Source organism: Cicer arietinum, chromosome 4 (genome assembly GCF_000331145.2).
Source record: "Cicer arietinum cultivar CDC Frontier isolate Library 1 chromosome 4, Cicar.CDCFrontier_v2.0, whole genome shotgun sequence".
NCBI lineage: Eukaryota > Viridiplantae > Streptophyta > Magnoliopsida > Fabales > Fabaceae > Cicer > Cicer arietinum.
In genome coordinates this window covers 9,684,466-9,700,799 of record NC_021163.2, presented here as the reverse complement: position 1 = coordinate 9,700,799, position 16,334 = coordinate 9,684,466, and the positions used below count along the sequence as shown (strand labels likewise).

General features: G+C 33.2%; 1 protein-coding gene across 1 annotated transcript in view; it reads left to right on the top strand.

Annotated features, from left to right (window-relative positions):
* Nucleotides 1–4,771: 4,771 nt before the first annotated feature.
* LOC101502745 (protein MOR1) overlaps nt 4,772–16,334 on the top strand; it is a 23,817-nt gene continuing 12,254 nt past the window's right edge. Inside the window, exons 1-19 of the mRNA XM_073367806.1 lie at nt 4,772–5,173; nt 5,361–5,466; nt 5,600–5,723; nt 6,854–6,933; nt 7,014–7,191; nt 7,275–7,339; nt 8,523–8,605; nt 8,715–8,800; nt 8,922–9,035; nt 10,038–10,157; nt 10,526–10,628; nt 11,110–11,246; nt 11,494–11,559; nt 12,416–12,533; nt 14,971–15,011; nt 15,416–15,487; nt 15,579–15,683; nt 15,794–15,899; nt 16,105–16,226. Of these exons, the coding sequence (XP_073223907.1) occupies nt 5,014–5,173; nt 5,361–5,466; nt 5,600–5,723; nt 6,854–6,933; nt 7,014–7,191; nt 7,275–7,339; nt 8,523–8,605; nt 8,715–8,800; nt 8,922–9,035; nt 10,038–10,157; nt 10,526–10,628; nt 11,110–11,246; nt 11,494–11,559; nt 12,416–12,533; nt 14,971–15,011; nt 15,416–15,487; nt 15,579–15,683; nt 15,794–15,899; nt 16,105–16,226 (1,986 nt within the window). The 5' untranslated portion in view covers nt 4,772–5,013. The remainder of the gene's footprint in view (nt 5,174–5,360; nt 5,467–5,599; nt 5,724–6,853; nt 6,934–7,013; nt 7,192–7,274; nt 7,340–8,522; nt 8,606–8,714; nt 8,801–8,921; nt 9,036–10,037; nt 10,158–10,525; nt 10,629–11,109; nt 11,247–11,493; nt 11,560–12,415; nt 12,534–14,970; nt 15,012–15,415; nt 15,488–15,578; nt 15,684–15,793; nt 15,900–16,104; nt 16,227–16,334) is intronic.

Genomic DNA, 16,334 nt, shown 5'->3' with positions numbered 1-16,334 from the left:
CATCATCATGCATCTGCAACTTCGTCGTCAGATCTATAATTTGGGTTGTGCTCAACCGTATTAAAAAACAAGTCATTGTGTGAGTTCATTCGAATATAATTATGTAATGCTAATGCAACCATTATAACACCAATTTCAGTGTCTACACTAAATTAGGGCATTAGGCCAAGTATCTTTCATATTTTATTTAACACTCTAAAAGATCTTTCAATACAACTTCGAATAGACCAATGATACCTTATTCTATAGTAAGGCGCCAAATATCCATCTTTAGTTGGATATCCTTTTTTCACTAAATAATAGCTACATATTAATAAATAAATAAATAAATGATGGTGTGTTGATTGCGTGGAAAAAAACATGTGTTTCATGTGTTGATTCCTCCCATCCAACCAATATAAATGTGAAACACATATCAAAATCACAACTGGTCATGCCATTAAAGGCAGGGATTCCTTTTCTCCCTCTATAACGCATTTGATTAGTCTTCAGAATACTTGCAAGTATACTTGTGTCCACCAATGCATCAAATACAATCTCATGATAACAAGTTAGCTCATAGTACTAATTCTGACATGGAAAACTAATTATTTTTTAGGCTAAATTACATTCGTGGTCCCTTAACTTAGTTTCAGGTAACGTTTTAGTCCTTTATCTTTTTTTTTTCCCGACTTGGTCCTTTATTTTAATTTTAAGTGACAATTTGATATTTTATGTTTTAAAATTTCAACAATTATATCATTTTTTATACAAAATTCAAAAACAATTTCAATCAAAACTCATAAAATTAATTATATTCTTCAATATAATACAAATTTCATCAAATTCGTAACGCAAATCTTCAAATAAACTCATATTTTCATACTTTATTTGATATTTTTAGGAATAAAGGACTAAATCGGAAAGAAAAAAAAGATAAAGGACTAAAACGTTACCTGAAATTAAGTTAAATGACCACAGATGTAATTTAGCCTATTTTTTATTTATTTAACTATTTACCTTGAAATAAGACATGTATCGTTCATCGTTTGAAATTTGAGATGTCACAAATTGAAAAGTTGGACTCTTTAGTGTCATGACATCACATGAACACCCTAAAGCATTTGCTACTACCACTAACGACTTTCAAAACTTAATAAGATGATCTACTAATAGTTTCACCAAAACGTTGAAACTGTTTTATAACATCCTTGTTAGAAGCACACATAATAAGTCTATATAAAAAGATGTCAACTTTCTCTAGCACTTACATTCTTTTACTTGTTTGTAGTCTATATTTTGATTGTAGGTCTTCACATAGTTGTCTAAATAAATCTTGTTTCATTCTAAAGGCATTCAAACATCGAACATGTGGTCATTTAGTATTTCATGCACCAAATCTTCTCCTTTTTGACGTGAAGTCATGCAAGTTTCTTTAAAAATATGTTTATAGTAATATTTGACAATTGAACATATTGCATATGATGTTACATTCCAAAATAATGCATGCCTTTTTCTTTTTTTTTGCTTCTTTGTTTCGACATACCTACTAGCATAAAAAACATATATAACTATGATTAAAGAAACAATTCATAAACATAAAGAAAGATACATGGTTTACCTATCATAATTCAAACACGCACTGTTCATAAAAGTTATAAATAGTACATGTTTGCTAAAGAATCAATAAACTAATATAATAAAAACAATCAAATAAAGTTAACAATCATTTTTCTTTGACATGCATATATAACAACCAATCTCTCTTAACACCATCGTCCTCAACATTGATAAAAATATATATTCATTCTCCATCAAACTAACTAAAAAGCACCATAACTCACTACCTTTTTCAAATTGGATTCAACAACCATCCCATTAATAATAGTAAATGTTGTTGCAATAGTTGAATTACCAGTACCATGCTTATCAACATTATTATCAAAATTTAATATTTCCACAACGATATTAGAGTTTGATACTAAGGAATCTATTTGACTACTTAGCTTTGTTGTCCCTGCTAGTTGTTTTCTTTTACGCTTTTTGTTGACAAGTTTGTTAACCACATTTGGAGTGTGTGCAATTTTTTTTGGTACCATCAATTTGACTATGTACTTGGGTAGCTCTAACACCACACATATGTATTTGAGTATGTCGATCACATTGGCTAGGTACTTGGGTAGCTCAAACACGATTAGGTACTTGAGTGTTGTCCGACTCTTCCATGAAATCAAGTCAAAATGAATTGTCGCCATCAAATAAACGATAAGCATATTGATTATATTATGCATAAATGTGCTCTTCATGTCTTCCTTGCCGTTTTCTTCTTATTCTTCTTCTTCTTCTTCAAGTTCAACATTCACATCCATATACTCCACAAAGTGGAAAAACTTTAGGATCTATTTAGGGTGCAACCATCTTTACCCCATTTGCATAATTGCCTTCAAACAATTGATTCCACAATTTCTCAATTAAAGAATCTATTGATTTATTACAAACATTTTTAGCATTAGGTTTCTCCTCTTTCATTTTGCAACTTAACTGTATCAATATAAATAAAACTAACCATAATACTTTTATCCCACTACTCATCAAAACAATTGAGTTTTCTAATAGCTTGATCCCCAATTTTTCCAAACTTTAAAAATCTCCAAATGTGCCAATCTCTTTTCATTGCATCATATTTATTCTTTAAAGTTTTGAACATATATCTTCATTTAATAATACATACAAACTCTTGGTTAATAATCTCCTTCCATCTAAACTATACATGTCCGTTGTTCCGGATGAACTCAATACAAAATTAATAACAAACTTTTTAAATATCTTTTTGTCCATTCAAAAGCCATTCCATCGTTAATCAATTTATATAATATAAAAATTAATAAATAGTTTTTCACACAAGATTACAAAAACAAAACACTAAATCTCCCACATGCACGTCAGTTCCATCTTTCTCCCATGTTTCTCCTTTCAATATGATTGCTCATTTCACGTAATATCTCATTCACTCACGTTTCCTCCTCTCTCTATCCCTTACTATATTTATATGACTTTTATGGTAAAAAATAAAAAATAACAAAGCTTTGAAACAAAAGTTAGAACCATGCAATTTATTTACTTTTTTTGTTACATAATTTTTTTTTAAATTACAATACAAACATAGATGTGAAGAGTTATATAAAAATTTAACAAACTTCATACGTATAAATAGTAACCGTAAAAACAATGCAATGCAATTCATTTATTATTTATAATTTGACATAAAAAATGAATTTTAACTTCATCACAATAATAAATTAGAAGACGAGAAAATAATAATAATATATTACAATGCATATTTTAATCAATTTATTGTAAGATGAATAACATGAAAAATTATTTATATTAAGATAAAAAATAATAAAGTTATAAATAGAAGAAAACGTAAAAAATTATAATCTATAAATTTAAACGATATTTGAAATAACGTGTCACAATGAGTTATAAGATGAGAAAAACTTATTTGCCAAACACATATCTTTTAATCCAACAAACTTATAAGTTAGTTTAATAAGTTATAATCTAGTTTATTGGCGTTATCAAATAATTTAATATTTCTAAAAAGACATGAGATTTTAATATTTTTAAATTTAATATTGTCTCAACAATATTAAATTAATTAAAAAATATTATATAATATTAATTATATTAATTTAATAATGTTAAATTAAAATTTTAAAAATTCACTTCAGACATAATATTAAAATTTGTTTTATGCGCAAAATAAATGTTATATTTTGTAGATTGAATAGAAAAAAGGTACGATGCTAGTTCATATAAATAGAAAAGGTGCTGAATAGAGGCATTGAAATGGGTAATACTTTGAAATGCCCCGTTATTATGGTTTATTAAAGTGGTAACGTGGCATAAAAATATTGTGCAAATTATGATTTAGGGTGAATTATGTTGATTGGGTTGAAATGTGACCACATTATTTGTGGGCCTTATTTAGGCTCAAATAATTTTTATTTTTTTTCTTCGTAAATACTTTTTTATTGTTATAACTATCATATAATACAAAATTAATTTCGTCTCTCTAATACAATTAGTATTAATTATTATTGCACTATTCAAAATGGACTATGTACTCAAAAATACATTTAATGTACTCAAAATCTATAAAACATATCAGATTATATTATATTAATATAATTTTATTTTAAATTATTTATGATATTTGTTCTAAAAAAATCTACTGCAACAATGAATCTTGAAGTAATGTGTATATTTTTTAAAATAACAGAGGTATTCTTTTTAAATGGTATAAATATAATAAATTATTAATTGAAGATTATATCTCATGTTCAAATAAGAGATTTCATATTTATATGTATAAATTTTAGAATTATTTATTATGTTGTCTAAAAAAATAGATATTCTAAATTCCCAAATAATATGATAAATATAGTCTAAAAAACTCGCACTCGCACTCGCACAAGTTTTGAGTTATAAAGTAAGAGATGTGAAACCTTACCGTATTGACATTTAGAAGTAAAATTATTGAGATATCTATTAGTATATAAAATAGAATATATTAATTCTAATTAGTCCGTTAGAATTTTGCACTGTGTACTGTCCGTGATTCGCGAGGAAGGCCTCAAATTCAAAATGGGTATGTTGTTTGCACGCTCCATCACAGCAGCGTGGGTGTGAAAAACGTCTCAAACCAAATGACGAAACCAAAGGTGAAAGTGAAATAATAACAAAAATAAAAAATTCCAAAACAAAAAATAACCTCCTTCCCTTTTCTCTCTCTTAATTCATCTGTAGTGTTTTTGAAGCGAAGATAAAAAGCCAATTGCAATTGCACGCTCTCTTTCTTTTTTATATTTCATTTCATCTTCCCTCTCGCCGGCACTGCACCTGCCGCATACAAAATAAAAAGAAACCACCCAACACTCTCTCTTCTCTCTCTCTCTAGAATTCTGTTACGCATTCGTAGAGATCGATAGGGTTTGAGTGCGCAGATTGTAGGTTACGAAGCGAGCAACAATGTCGGAGGAAGAGAAGTTGTTAAAGGAGGCGAAGAAACTTCCATGGGAGGATCGTCTCGCTCACAAGAACTGGAAGGTGCGAAATGAGGCAAATATTGATTTGGCTTCTCTTTGCGACTCCATCACCGATCCTAAGGACCCTCGCATCCGCGAATTCGGTCAGTGTTTCTGTTTTTGGTTAGGGCTTTTGCGTTTTTTTTTTTGATTTGGTGTAACGGTGCTTCTCGATCTCTGGATTTTGGATCTGGATGCGATTTTATGTGAAGTTGGTGGTGGTTGTTGTTGTGCATTATGATTTGGATCTTGATGTACGGTTTTTGTTGCTTGAATTTTTGAATTTTGCAGGTCACTTTTTTAAAAAGACTGTGGCGGATTCTAATGCTCCTGTGCAGGAGAAGGCACTCGATGCGTTGATTGCTTACTTGCGAGCTGCCGATGCTGACGCGGGGAGGTGATAAATTTCATAGTTAATTTTTTCTGTTTTGTTTTCATATTTCATAATTAATTGCATGTTTTGTTTGATTTTATTTTTTCCTGTTAAAGTTACCGTTCTGGTATGAGTTTGAGTTTGAATTTCGGGGCAGGTTTGGGAAGGAGGTTTGTGATGCGGTTGTGGCTAAATGTCTGACGGGAAGGCCAAAAACAGTAGAGAAGGCTCAGGCAGTGTTTTTGCTCTGGGTGGAATTGGAGGCTGTGGATGCGTTTCTGGTATTCTTCATTCTTGTATCTGATTTTGTTGCCATTGAATCTACTATTTTTTCCCCTTTCTCATAACATGTTTTGGTTCGCTAGTGAGGGTTGTACCTGTACGGTATTTCTATAAAATAAAAGTAGTTAGTTTCAGTAATTAAAATGCCTAAGGAAAACTTGTTGCATTCACGATTACAATATATAAATTTATGACCTGTATCTTTCTAATTGTATCTTGATCTGCACATTGGTCAGATAAACTTAATAGTTGGTATTTAGAATGTTGTCTCTTAGTTTGTTTGGTGGCGGAAGAGCTTTGTTCTGCTTGAGCATGTATGACTATTTCCGATTTTGTCTCTGCCTGTGGATTTTATCTCATGGCAAACGGGTAGTGTTGCGACTCTATTAAAATATATTTTCAACAGGGGGACTTCATTTATCATTTACAATCACAGTGTCTGATATTCATATTAAAATTATATTCTTTAATTATTATTTCACTTATGATTGAATTGAGTGGTTGGTCTCTGGTAGCTGGTTTTTGCAAAATCCGTAGTATCTATTTTATTTAACTGGTGCATTTTATTTATTTTATTCAAAATATTGTTTGTAACTTATGAGAATTTAGGAGTTGAGTTTATGGATCTTAGAAATGGTAAAAGTTAACTGTCCTAGTTCCCTGGAGAGACAGCAGTGGATGATGGAGTTAAGGTTTGATCTGCCTGTAGGAGGCATTTTGTCCCCTTCTTTGAAGAGTGTCAGAAAGTATTTTAATTTTAATTTTAAACATATTAAATAATTTACACATATTTAATTGCCTAATGGTGTGACATGTGCAAGTAAGTCTCAATTAATTATATGAAAATCCTTTTTAATGTTTGGAACATATACAAAAAAGGACCTCCCTTTCTGTTTACAAGGTTATCAAACTTTCAAATTCAATTAACAATGTAAATAGGAAAATCTTTTTGAAGGTTTGATCCCCAGAACTGTTGAAATTATATAGCCCTTTTCCACTTTGTTGTTTTTAGATTATTCTATGTTTTGGGTTGCTAAATTTCATTGGGGTTTAGTTTTACACGTCGATAATTTGCATTTACTAGTCATGTTTTTCACCATTTCTTTATCAAGGTTTTTGGTGATTTTAGGATGCAATGGAGAAAGCAATAAAGAACAAAGTTGCTAAAGCAGTGGTACCTGCGATAGATGTTATGTTTCAAGCTTTAAGGTTTGTAATCATAGATGCAAAATCTATAAAAGCTGTTTCTGTTTTGTTGTTCTGATATAATTATGTCTTCACGCTGCCAGTGAATTTGGAGCAAAAATTGTGCCCCCTAAAAGAATTTTGAAGATGCTTCCAGAACTCTTTGATCATCAAGATCAAAATGTTCGTGCATCCTCTAAAGGGCTGACTCTTGAACTTTGTCGCTGGATTGGTAAAGATAATGTAAAATCAATCTTGTTTGAGAAAATGAGAGACACAATGGTAAGCTTATCTGTTTCTCTTAGTTATTCTGATTATGTTCTCCTTATGGAAACTGTAAAGAATCCATTTCCCTTTTTCTGTAGAAAAAAGAGTTGGAAGCCGAAGTTGTAAATGTTACTGGAACAGCAAAGCCAAGTCGCAAAATAAGGTAGATATCTGAGTTTTCAGTGCAATGAGAAGATCCTCTCTATGCTCACTGTGTGCCATGCGATTGTGTGTTGCAATCCATCTGCATTCTTATTTTTTTGTCCTCCATAATACAAAATGATGGAGAAATAGAAGATGTAAACCATAGAATTCAAGCTGGATGCTTGAAATGGAGGAGTGCCTTGTGTATTTTATGTGATAAAAAAGTACTGCTCAAATTGAAGGGGAAATTTTTATTGGTCAACTGTGATACTGGACAGTAAAAAACCAACATGGAGATAAAATAAGTGTAGCAGAGATGCGAATGTTGCGTTGGATGTGTGGAAAGACTAGACGAGATAGGATTAGGAACGACACCATTGGAGAAGTTGGGTAGCATCTATAGTAGAAAATATGTTAGAAACTCAGCTTAGGTGGTTTGGACATGTGGAGAGGAGATCTATAGATTCTGTAGTAAGGAGATTAGATTAATGGAGGGTAGTCAAATTGCTAAAGGCAGACGAAGACCTAGAAAAACTAAAAGAGAAACTATTAAGAAAGACTTAGAGATTAATGAACTAGAGAAATGATAGAATGTTATGGCGTCATTTGATCAATGTAGCCGAACCTACTTATGTGATACCAGTATAAATTGTATATTTTTTGTTTTTAAATATTTGCCAGAGATTTGTGCATTCAGATGTTTTAATGCGTTTTGGACCCTTGAAACAACTTTTAATGCTAGAGCTGAACATGAAAATATTGTTACAGTCTTCATTCGTGTTTGTCAATTTGTTGGAGAATGAGCTTTATGGACCTAAGTATTGATGTTTATGTTTAAGATTTTATACCTTTAAAAAAGTAACTTATCTTGGGTGGATACTAAAATATTCTTTGAAAGAAAATAAAATATTTAAATGTTAGAAAGTAATTTTCAAGACCTGAAAAGGTTTCTTGCTGTTTTAATGCGACATTTTACTCCAGCCAAATTTTCGGAATAATTTTTGCTGGTAGTATAGTCTCCCAATTTTAACTTGCTCCCTGACAATTAAAACTTCTTTTATCCTGCTAGCTAGGAAATTACCTATAGAAGGTGACACAAGCCACTGGATGCTAACATACATTTGTCTAATTTGAATATTTTGCGTGTTATGTTGTTGTATGAGAGTGATGCCAACTTAATAAATATGCCACCATTTTTTTAGATCTGAGCAAGACAAGGAACCTGAACAGGAAACTATATCTGAGGTTGTGGGTCCTGGCCCTTCTGAAGAATCAGCGTCTGATGGTATGTAATTGATGTTGGAGATGGAGTATGATCTTTTTTTCTCAGATATGGTTTATTTTTCCTCTTTGGCACTAACAATCCTACTTATTTGCAACTCTTTTATTGTCAGCTCCCCAAGAAATAGACGAATATGAGCTTGTTGATCCTGTTGATATTTTGACTCCTTTGGAGAAATCTGGATTTTGGGATGGAGTGGTCAGTTCTTTTCTGCCCCAACTCTCTCTCTCTCTCTAGCAAGTATTGCACGGTTACTTTTTATAACATCGAATTTGTCTCATTTCTTTGTCTTCCCCTTTTCCATCCTTTTAATCTTTAGAAAGCTACCAAATGGCTTGAACGGAAGGAGGCGGTGGCTGAGCTAACAAAACTTGCATCAACCAAAAGAATTTCCCCTGGTGATTTTTCTGAAGTTTGTCGGACCTTAAAGAAGGTATGTCATGTTTTAGGACAATGAAACATGGCCTTTTTCTAGTTAAGCCTGTAGACAGTGTGAAGAGTATATATTTCCACTCAAATATTGTGTCTGATTCCGTATGAAGCACAAACACTTCTGGGATTAGGCGTGTCGCTGTGTCCGACATGCGTTGGTGTCCGACACCCGTACGATACTTCAATTAAGTGTCCCAAAAATAAAACTTGTTTTTCTTCGCTTCGACACATCTTAGATCTCTTGGACACATCTCAAACACAACTACATGGGTTAAAGATGTGTCAAAGCAATGATGATTAATGATGGGGGATAAAAACAAGAAATTTAATTACAACATGTCTAGTTTGCTGGCAGTAGATGCACCAATGAAGGTGAAAAACCATCAATATGTATCTGTGTCCTATATTTTTGACATTAACAGTGTCGAAGTGTCCGTGTCATGTCATGTCAGGTTTCCGTGTCAGAGTTTACTTCACAGCTGATTCCAATGACTTAAAAGTATAATCTATGTTGCGCCAAAGCTCAAGTTAAATTGGCTACTGAGATATGATATTAAAACAATTGAGATATGGTTTTTTTCTAGTCAAGTCTAGTTACTGCATCATTCTTACGTTTAATTTAATTGTATTTAGGTTTAGCTAGTTTAGAGTACTTGGATATTCTGTGCCTTCTTTCTTTCCATTTTTTTTTGTTACTATTGTTGTGCTCTTTCTTTTGAGAGCCCTTTCTCTTCGAAAGTTTGCACTTGCTTGTGTTAACAGAAGATTTAAACTTGTGTTTAGTGAGATGCATTATTTTGTATGATTATTATATTATAAAGGTTTTTTTGTTGAGAGTTGCCCCGTAAAATGGTAGCTACATATTTTATTCTGTTCTGGATTTTCATGCAAGAGACAAGTCATTTACATGATAGTGAACTTCATTGTCCTGGGGTTTGTACTAGCGTCTTCTTAGTCATTGATTTATGTTTCTAAAGCTAAACCATTAGTTTTTTTCTCGCAGCTTATTACAGATGTGAATATTGCCGTTGCAGTTGAAGCTATCCAGGCTATTGGCAATCTTGCTCGTGGATTAAGAACCAATTTTTCTGCGAGCTCTCGTTTTTTATTGCCTGTTTTACTTGTAAGTACTATTCTACAATCATAGTTATTAAAGGATAACAATGGAGTGCATGTCTTCCATTTTGGTATTGAGAGTGTGATGTTTTCCATTTTGAATTGAATTGCTCACCAGCTTACAGTTCCTCCCCCTTTTGTGCATTTCTAAGTAGCATTTTTTTTGGCTTTGAGAAAGTTGTCTGTCTTCTCTCTTGTTGGTCGTCTTTCTGTCTTGAATGCCTTTAAATGTGGTAATAGGTATATTACATCTATCTTTGATGGAAATTCTTGTTAACGTAAATAGTTAGTTGTTGTTTACAAGGCGGGAATTGTTGGTTTCCTCACTTTCAATTTTCAAATAGTGTCGGCTTAATGTGTTTCTTTCTCGAATAGGAAAAATTGAAAGAGAAAAAACCTACTATGACCGAGGCATTGTCCCAGACTCTTCAAGCGATGCACAAAGCTGGATGCATTAGCCTCATTGATATTGTTGAAGGCAGGTTCTCCCTACCATGATTTTTTAAAGCTCTTTATATGTAGCTCGGATTCCGAATCTCGAATTCTACCAGTTAAATGATTTGATTATTGAATTTACAGAATCTCAGAACCCACAGCTTTCTTTTTTCTACACAAACCATGCTCATGGTTTTGCCCTTTTTTTCTTGGAAAATTAGTTCACTAACTGAATACTACATTATTAATCCTATATTTTTACCCCTGAAAACATAATTAAAGTTTTCCATTTACAGAATCGGTTCCTCAGAAAACGTGATTGGAAATTCCTTTCCTTCTGTGTTTTGGCTATGAATTTATATAGCGTCTATATTTACCTGTATCAATCACTCCTAGACTCTGATTGGTGCTTCAAGTTATTATTTTTATTCTGTTGGTTCATCTTTAGCTTATTGTGTCATTGCATTCTGTTGGTGTTGTTCATTTGTTTCTTATGGAGTATAGTTATGTTTGAGCTGTTACAGATGTTAGGACAGCAACAAAAAACAAAGTTCCCCTGGTGCGATCATTAACAATGACCTGGGTGACATTTTGCATTGAAACGACTAACAAGGGTATTATTACAAAGGCGCACAAGGATTATGTGCCAATCTGCATGGAGGTCCGTATTATTTTTGCCATTTAATTTTGTTCTGTTGACATGTTCTGTTTTTCTTGAATAAGTTTAACTAGGAGAAACTATTGGTTTTTATATCGTTCAACATATTTTGTCGGCTTGATTTAAATGGCAGTTTAATTCCTCTCCTTTTCTCAGTGTAGGAGCACTTACAACATAGTGTAGGTCATTTGCCTTGTGGCTGGTATTTTTTTATGTTACTTTGTAGACACTGATGATTTGTATCTTGCAGTGTCTAAATGATGGCACTCCTGAAGTGAGGGATGCTGCCTTTTCAGCATTGGCAGCAATAGCAAAGGTAAAATTTTCACAATTAAACCAATATTTTAAAAACCGGACCGGCCGGTTCAACCGGTCGAATTGGGAACCACAGCCTAATCCGGTTCGGTTATGTCATTAGTCATATAAACCACCAGTCATAAAAAACTGGGATAAAACCGTTTGAACCGGCAAAAATCGGATAAACCACAGAACCGGGACCGGTTTCACAAAACCATCTGATTAAGAAAATGGGTGTTCAAAAACATTTTTTATACAGATCTCAGAATGTTTTGATGGAGAAAGAGGAAGAGTTGCATGTGCCTTGGCAAAACAAATCATTCATCATCACCATCACCATCACCATCATTCCACACGCAATCTTAGTTGCTAACACAAGAAATTAAATTTTCAATACCATCTTAACATTCAAATTACTACTTTTAAGTATTTAGCTGCAAAGAGATGGGATGCAAAATGATATCAAGGAAAACAGAGGAGATGTACATTTGAAAGAAAACGTAGAGGCGACACATCTGAAATAGAGATGTTGTGGTCAAGTGGAATTTAGGGTTATTCATTTAAAATTAAGAGTATTGGGTCTTACTAATATGGTCTGATATCCTTTTTTAAAAACATTCTTTTGTTATTTTATCTTATTTTAAAATTATTGCTAATTATAAAACAATTTTTATTCTTTGTTTTTGAATTTTTATTTATAAATTATGATTTGCATTATCTATGAAATTTATTTATTTGTTATCTGGTTCCACTGTGGTTCAACCGGTTTGATCTCGGGTTCGGTTTTTAAAACATTGAATTAAACATGCTTGCATGTTTATGAATTTGCTTTTGCTGGTGAGGTTTTGAGCGACGTACTGTTTGTTCTTTTGCAGTCGGTTGGCATGAGACCTCTAGAGAGGTCACTGGAGAAACTTGATGATGTTAGAAGGAAAAAGCTTTCAGAAATGATTGCAGGTTCTGAAGATGCCGTGCCTGGTGGTTCTTCCACAGGTTTGTATCTTTTTCACACATGAAAAGAAATAATATTGGATGAGAAGGGGAAAGTGCAAAAGTTTACAACATTACATAGAGGAGTGGAAGTATTTCAGGCTTCTTCCCATAGGGGTCTATGCCTTAACCTACATTAGACCTATGCCAAGCTTTTTTTTTTTTACATACACTAGGCATAAAAAGCCAGGTTTGGCCTTTAGGCCATCTAAGAAGTTTTTTTGGCCTTACAGGTTGATTTTTAAGTATATGTAAATAGTATAATATTTTTCAATGTGTTAAAATACACACTTGTCTTTTAAAGGTTTAGGCATGTTGGTCTGCATAAAAAAAGACTTGAGGTTCTAAGTTTATTTAGCCAAAACTTTATGATCTATCTGAAGACATTAATGCAATATAGGCTTATAAGAGACTTTTATGTGAAATTCAGGACTTGGGATTGACCATAAAAGACCCATTTTAGATAAATCAGACTGTGACCACATAAATACTAGTCTATTTTCACTCTTTTGTCTCCTACCTTTGGGTCGTATTGATTTAAAATTTTATAATTTGTAATTTATTATGCAGAACTTATCCTTGTTGGTTTGTTTTTCCTTTAACGTACTACGAGATATGATGGATGTGATAGGATCAACTTTCATTAAGAAAAATTATTGAAGAAACAGAACATAGTTTCTATTAGAGACTCCTCTGGATCTGTAGGATCTTGAGGAATGAATGTAGAATACACTGTTGAGCTGATTTGAGTGCGCTCAACATCTCCCAATACCTGATTTAATTTCCACACCAACTTCTCATTTTCCCATCTCCCTATGTATTTATTCACATTCACTAACCCCACCTCTTTAACCAATTAACAAACTCAAGTCAACTAACGCACTAATTTAAATCAGGGTTGTTAAATAGCGGCTAGAGCATAGTGGAATTTGAATAAATAGCTATTGTTCCGCGATACGCTTTTTAGTTCAAAATATTGTCAAGTAGCAGCTATAATGGCACTATAGCACTGTTGCGTAGCAGAATATGAACAACACGATTGACAAGACTGATTTAAATGCCTAAATATGAATTACTACCTCTGTAATTAACTTATATTTTTTGGAATGAAATATAAGCAAAAAACCCAATAGCTTCTCTCCTATTTAATGATAAAATCCCCAAACTACCCCCATTTAATGTCTTTTTACCTTTCCAATGACCCAATTTATTAGCCATTGTGCGTAGTTTATACCATAGATTCAACTTTTTGTTGGGATTGCTTAGATTAAATGTGATCAACCATATTTCTTCATGTGTGTAATTTGGTCTGTTATTGCTTGTAATTTATTCAGGAGGGAGTAGGCCTTTAAATCGGCAAACCTGTTAAACATGCCTTTAAAAAAGTTTTGTTAGGCCTAAGAAAAACCTACGGCATTTATGAAACATGTAATAGGCCTTGGTTTGAACTTTTAAAATAGTTCAGACCTATTCAAGCAAAGCCTTGTTTGGCCCAACCTACATCCATCCCGTGTTACCTGCACAAAGAAAGGCCTGGAAGACTGGGATATGTTATGCAATTCAGTCATTGTTTACTAATACAAAATGGGATTTAGCCTTTTAAGTCAAACTTATGGTGCTTTAGTGGTAGGTGAGGCAGAAAAAGGTGTGGCGACAAGGCCCAAATTAACCACCTACTTTAGTGCCCACAATTAAAAGTATCTTTTCCAAACTCTTAAATATAATTTAGAAGCTCTGTTGTCCTACATCCCCTGCAACTCGTTCTGTGATGTAGGACCTGATGTAGCTGAGTTCTTTCCCAAAATAGGGGGTTGAGTTTCAGTCTCAGAGTCATATTGAGCACCACCTACTTAACAACCTTTGGCTATTGGAATATGTGAGCTCATGTCACCTTGATCACTTTGTTTGCGATTTCTTGGGACCAACCTCTCAAGCTGGAACAAAAAGACCATTATTAGACAAAAAATTAGGCGACAAATCCTAATGATTATCGTGCCTTTCAATTCCTATGTAGTGAGGCTAGTAACAACTAGCAAGTATTACATCCTCAAGATCATTCTGATCATCATGTTTCAAATTATGCCCCAATCAGACATTCGAAGACTTCCATCTAAAAATTAAACTAAGACGTAGTTCGTTTCTTTATTGGGGTGTGAAGCAGTGTGAAACCAAACTACCCAAAAAGCATTACCTCTCCCTGAAAAGGAGGTGATCCAGTCGCACCTCGTAAATGCGCCTGGCATTTCTTGTCAAATTATTGGTGACATTGGCAATTGAATTTCAGTAAATGTTGTGTGACTAAAATTTGTTTTAAGCTTTCTAATTTGATTGATTCTCTAATTTGCTTGATTTGAATCCGTAATTTGATTTATTTGCCTCCAAACTTAAAATACTTGTTGGTTTTTTTTGTTATTGCTGACACTTGATAATGATCTTTCAGTTTCTGTGCAAAGTACACGTGCAAGTGCATCTTCTGCAGAGGTGGGTATATCTTTTATATTTTAGTTTGAGAAATATGGGTTTTAGCATTTCTTACATGCACTATACCTGGTGATTATTTTTTAACTCATTTTCTTGTGATCCAAAGGATACTGTTGCCTTGTAATATGCCAGATGTTGATTTTCAAATATGTTGTTTTCTAGTACTTGTTTGCTAAACATCCTTTCTTTTGTTACCCTGCTCTCGTCAAAACTTGGTAACCATAAATAAAATGTAGCACTTGACTTGGCTGTTAATGGCGCTTGCAAAAACAAATGCCAGTCAGTTGTACAGGAATTTGCGAAACATTTTCAAGACAGAAAATAAACATTTTAATATTGTTGAATTACAAGTTTGAAAAGTTTCTTTGGAGACATACAATCACTTGTCCTTAATTTACATGCAGACTTCTGAAAGTGCATTCGTTAAAAGGTCAGCTGCAAGTATGCTTAGTGGAAAGAGACCTGTTCAGGCTGCAGTAAGTAGCATCTTCTTGCTTGTAATTAAGCTATGATATCATTTTTGATGCATATGATAAGCTGGTGTCCTGAACATTTTACACATTGCAGCCCATCGCCAAGAAAGGGGGGGTTGTAAAGTCCGGTACAAGCAAAAAAGTAGAAGGAGTTTCACAGAAGGCTTCAAAGTTGATTGAAGCACCTGAAGATGTCGAGGTAATGCAATATTTGTTTATGTGCTGTCTCTCTGATTTGATTCTGCCACCACAGCTTATTGTGTAACTAATGGCAATTTATACAACGTCTGTGTATCTAAATTTATGCAGCCCACTGAAATGGGGCTTGAAGAGATTGAAAGCCGAATAGGTTCTCTTATCCAGTCAGATACAATCACTCAATTAAAAAGTGCTGTGTGGAAAGAGCGTCTTGAAGGTTGGTAATCATCTATTCAGTTTTATGACACTGTTAAATAATACATTGGAAGAGGAATCATATATTGGATAATGTTGTTGTAGTTTGAATATGTTGAAATTGGGGTCTGTGTTTCATCCACTATCAGAACTTTATCTTCTGATTTTCCTATGATGTCTTTTGTACATGCTTGATGAGTAAGGTGGCTGAAGTTAAATTTTTGCAGCCATTTCTTCGCTGAAACAGCAAGTAGAAGGCTTACAGAACCTTGACCAATCCGTTGAAATATTGATTAGATTGCTGTGCACCTTGCCTGGTTGGGGCGAGAAAAATGTTCAGGTTCAGAAGTATTTCCTTTTAAATTTTGAATGTTTTATTTTATAAATTACTAGCTCAAACAGCTTGGATGTAAAGATGTCCCTTAGTGTGCTTGTCTGTCATTCTTGAGCAGGTTCA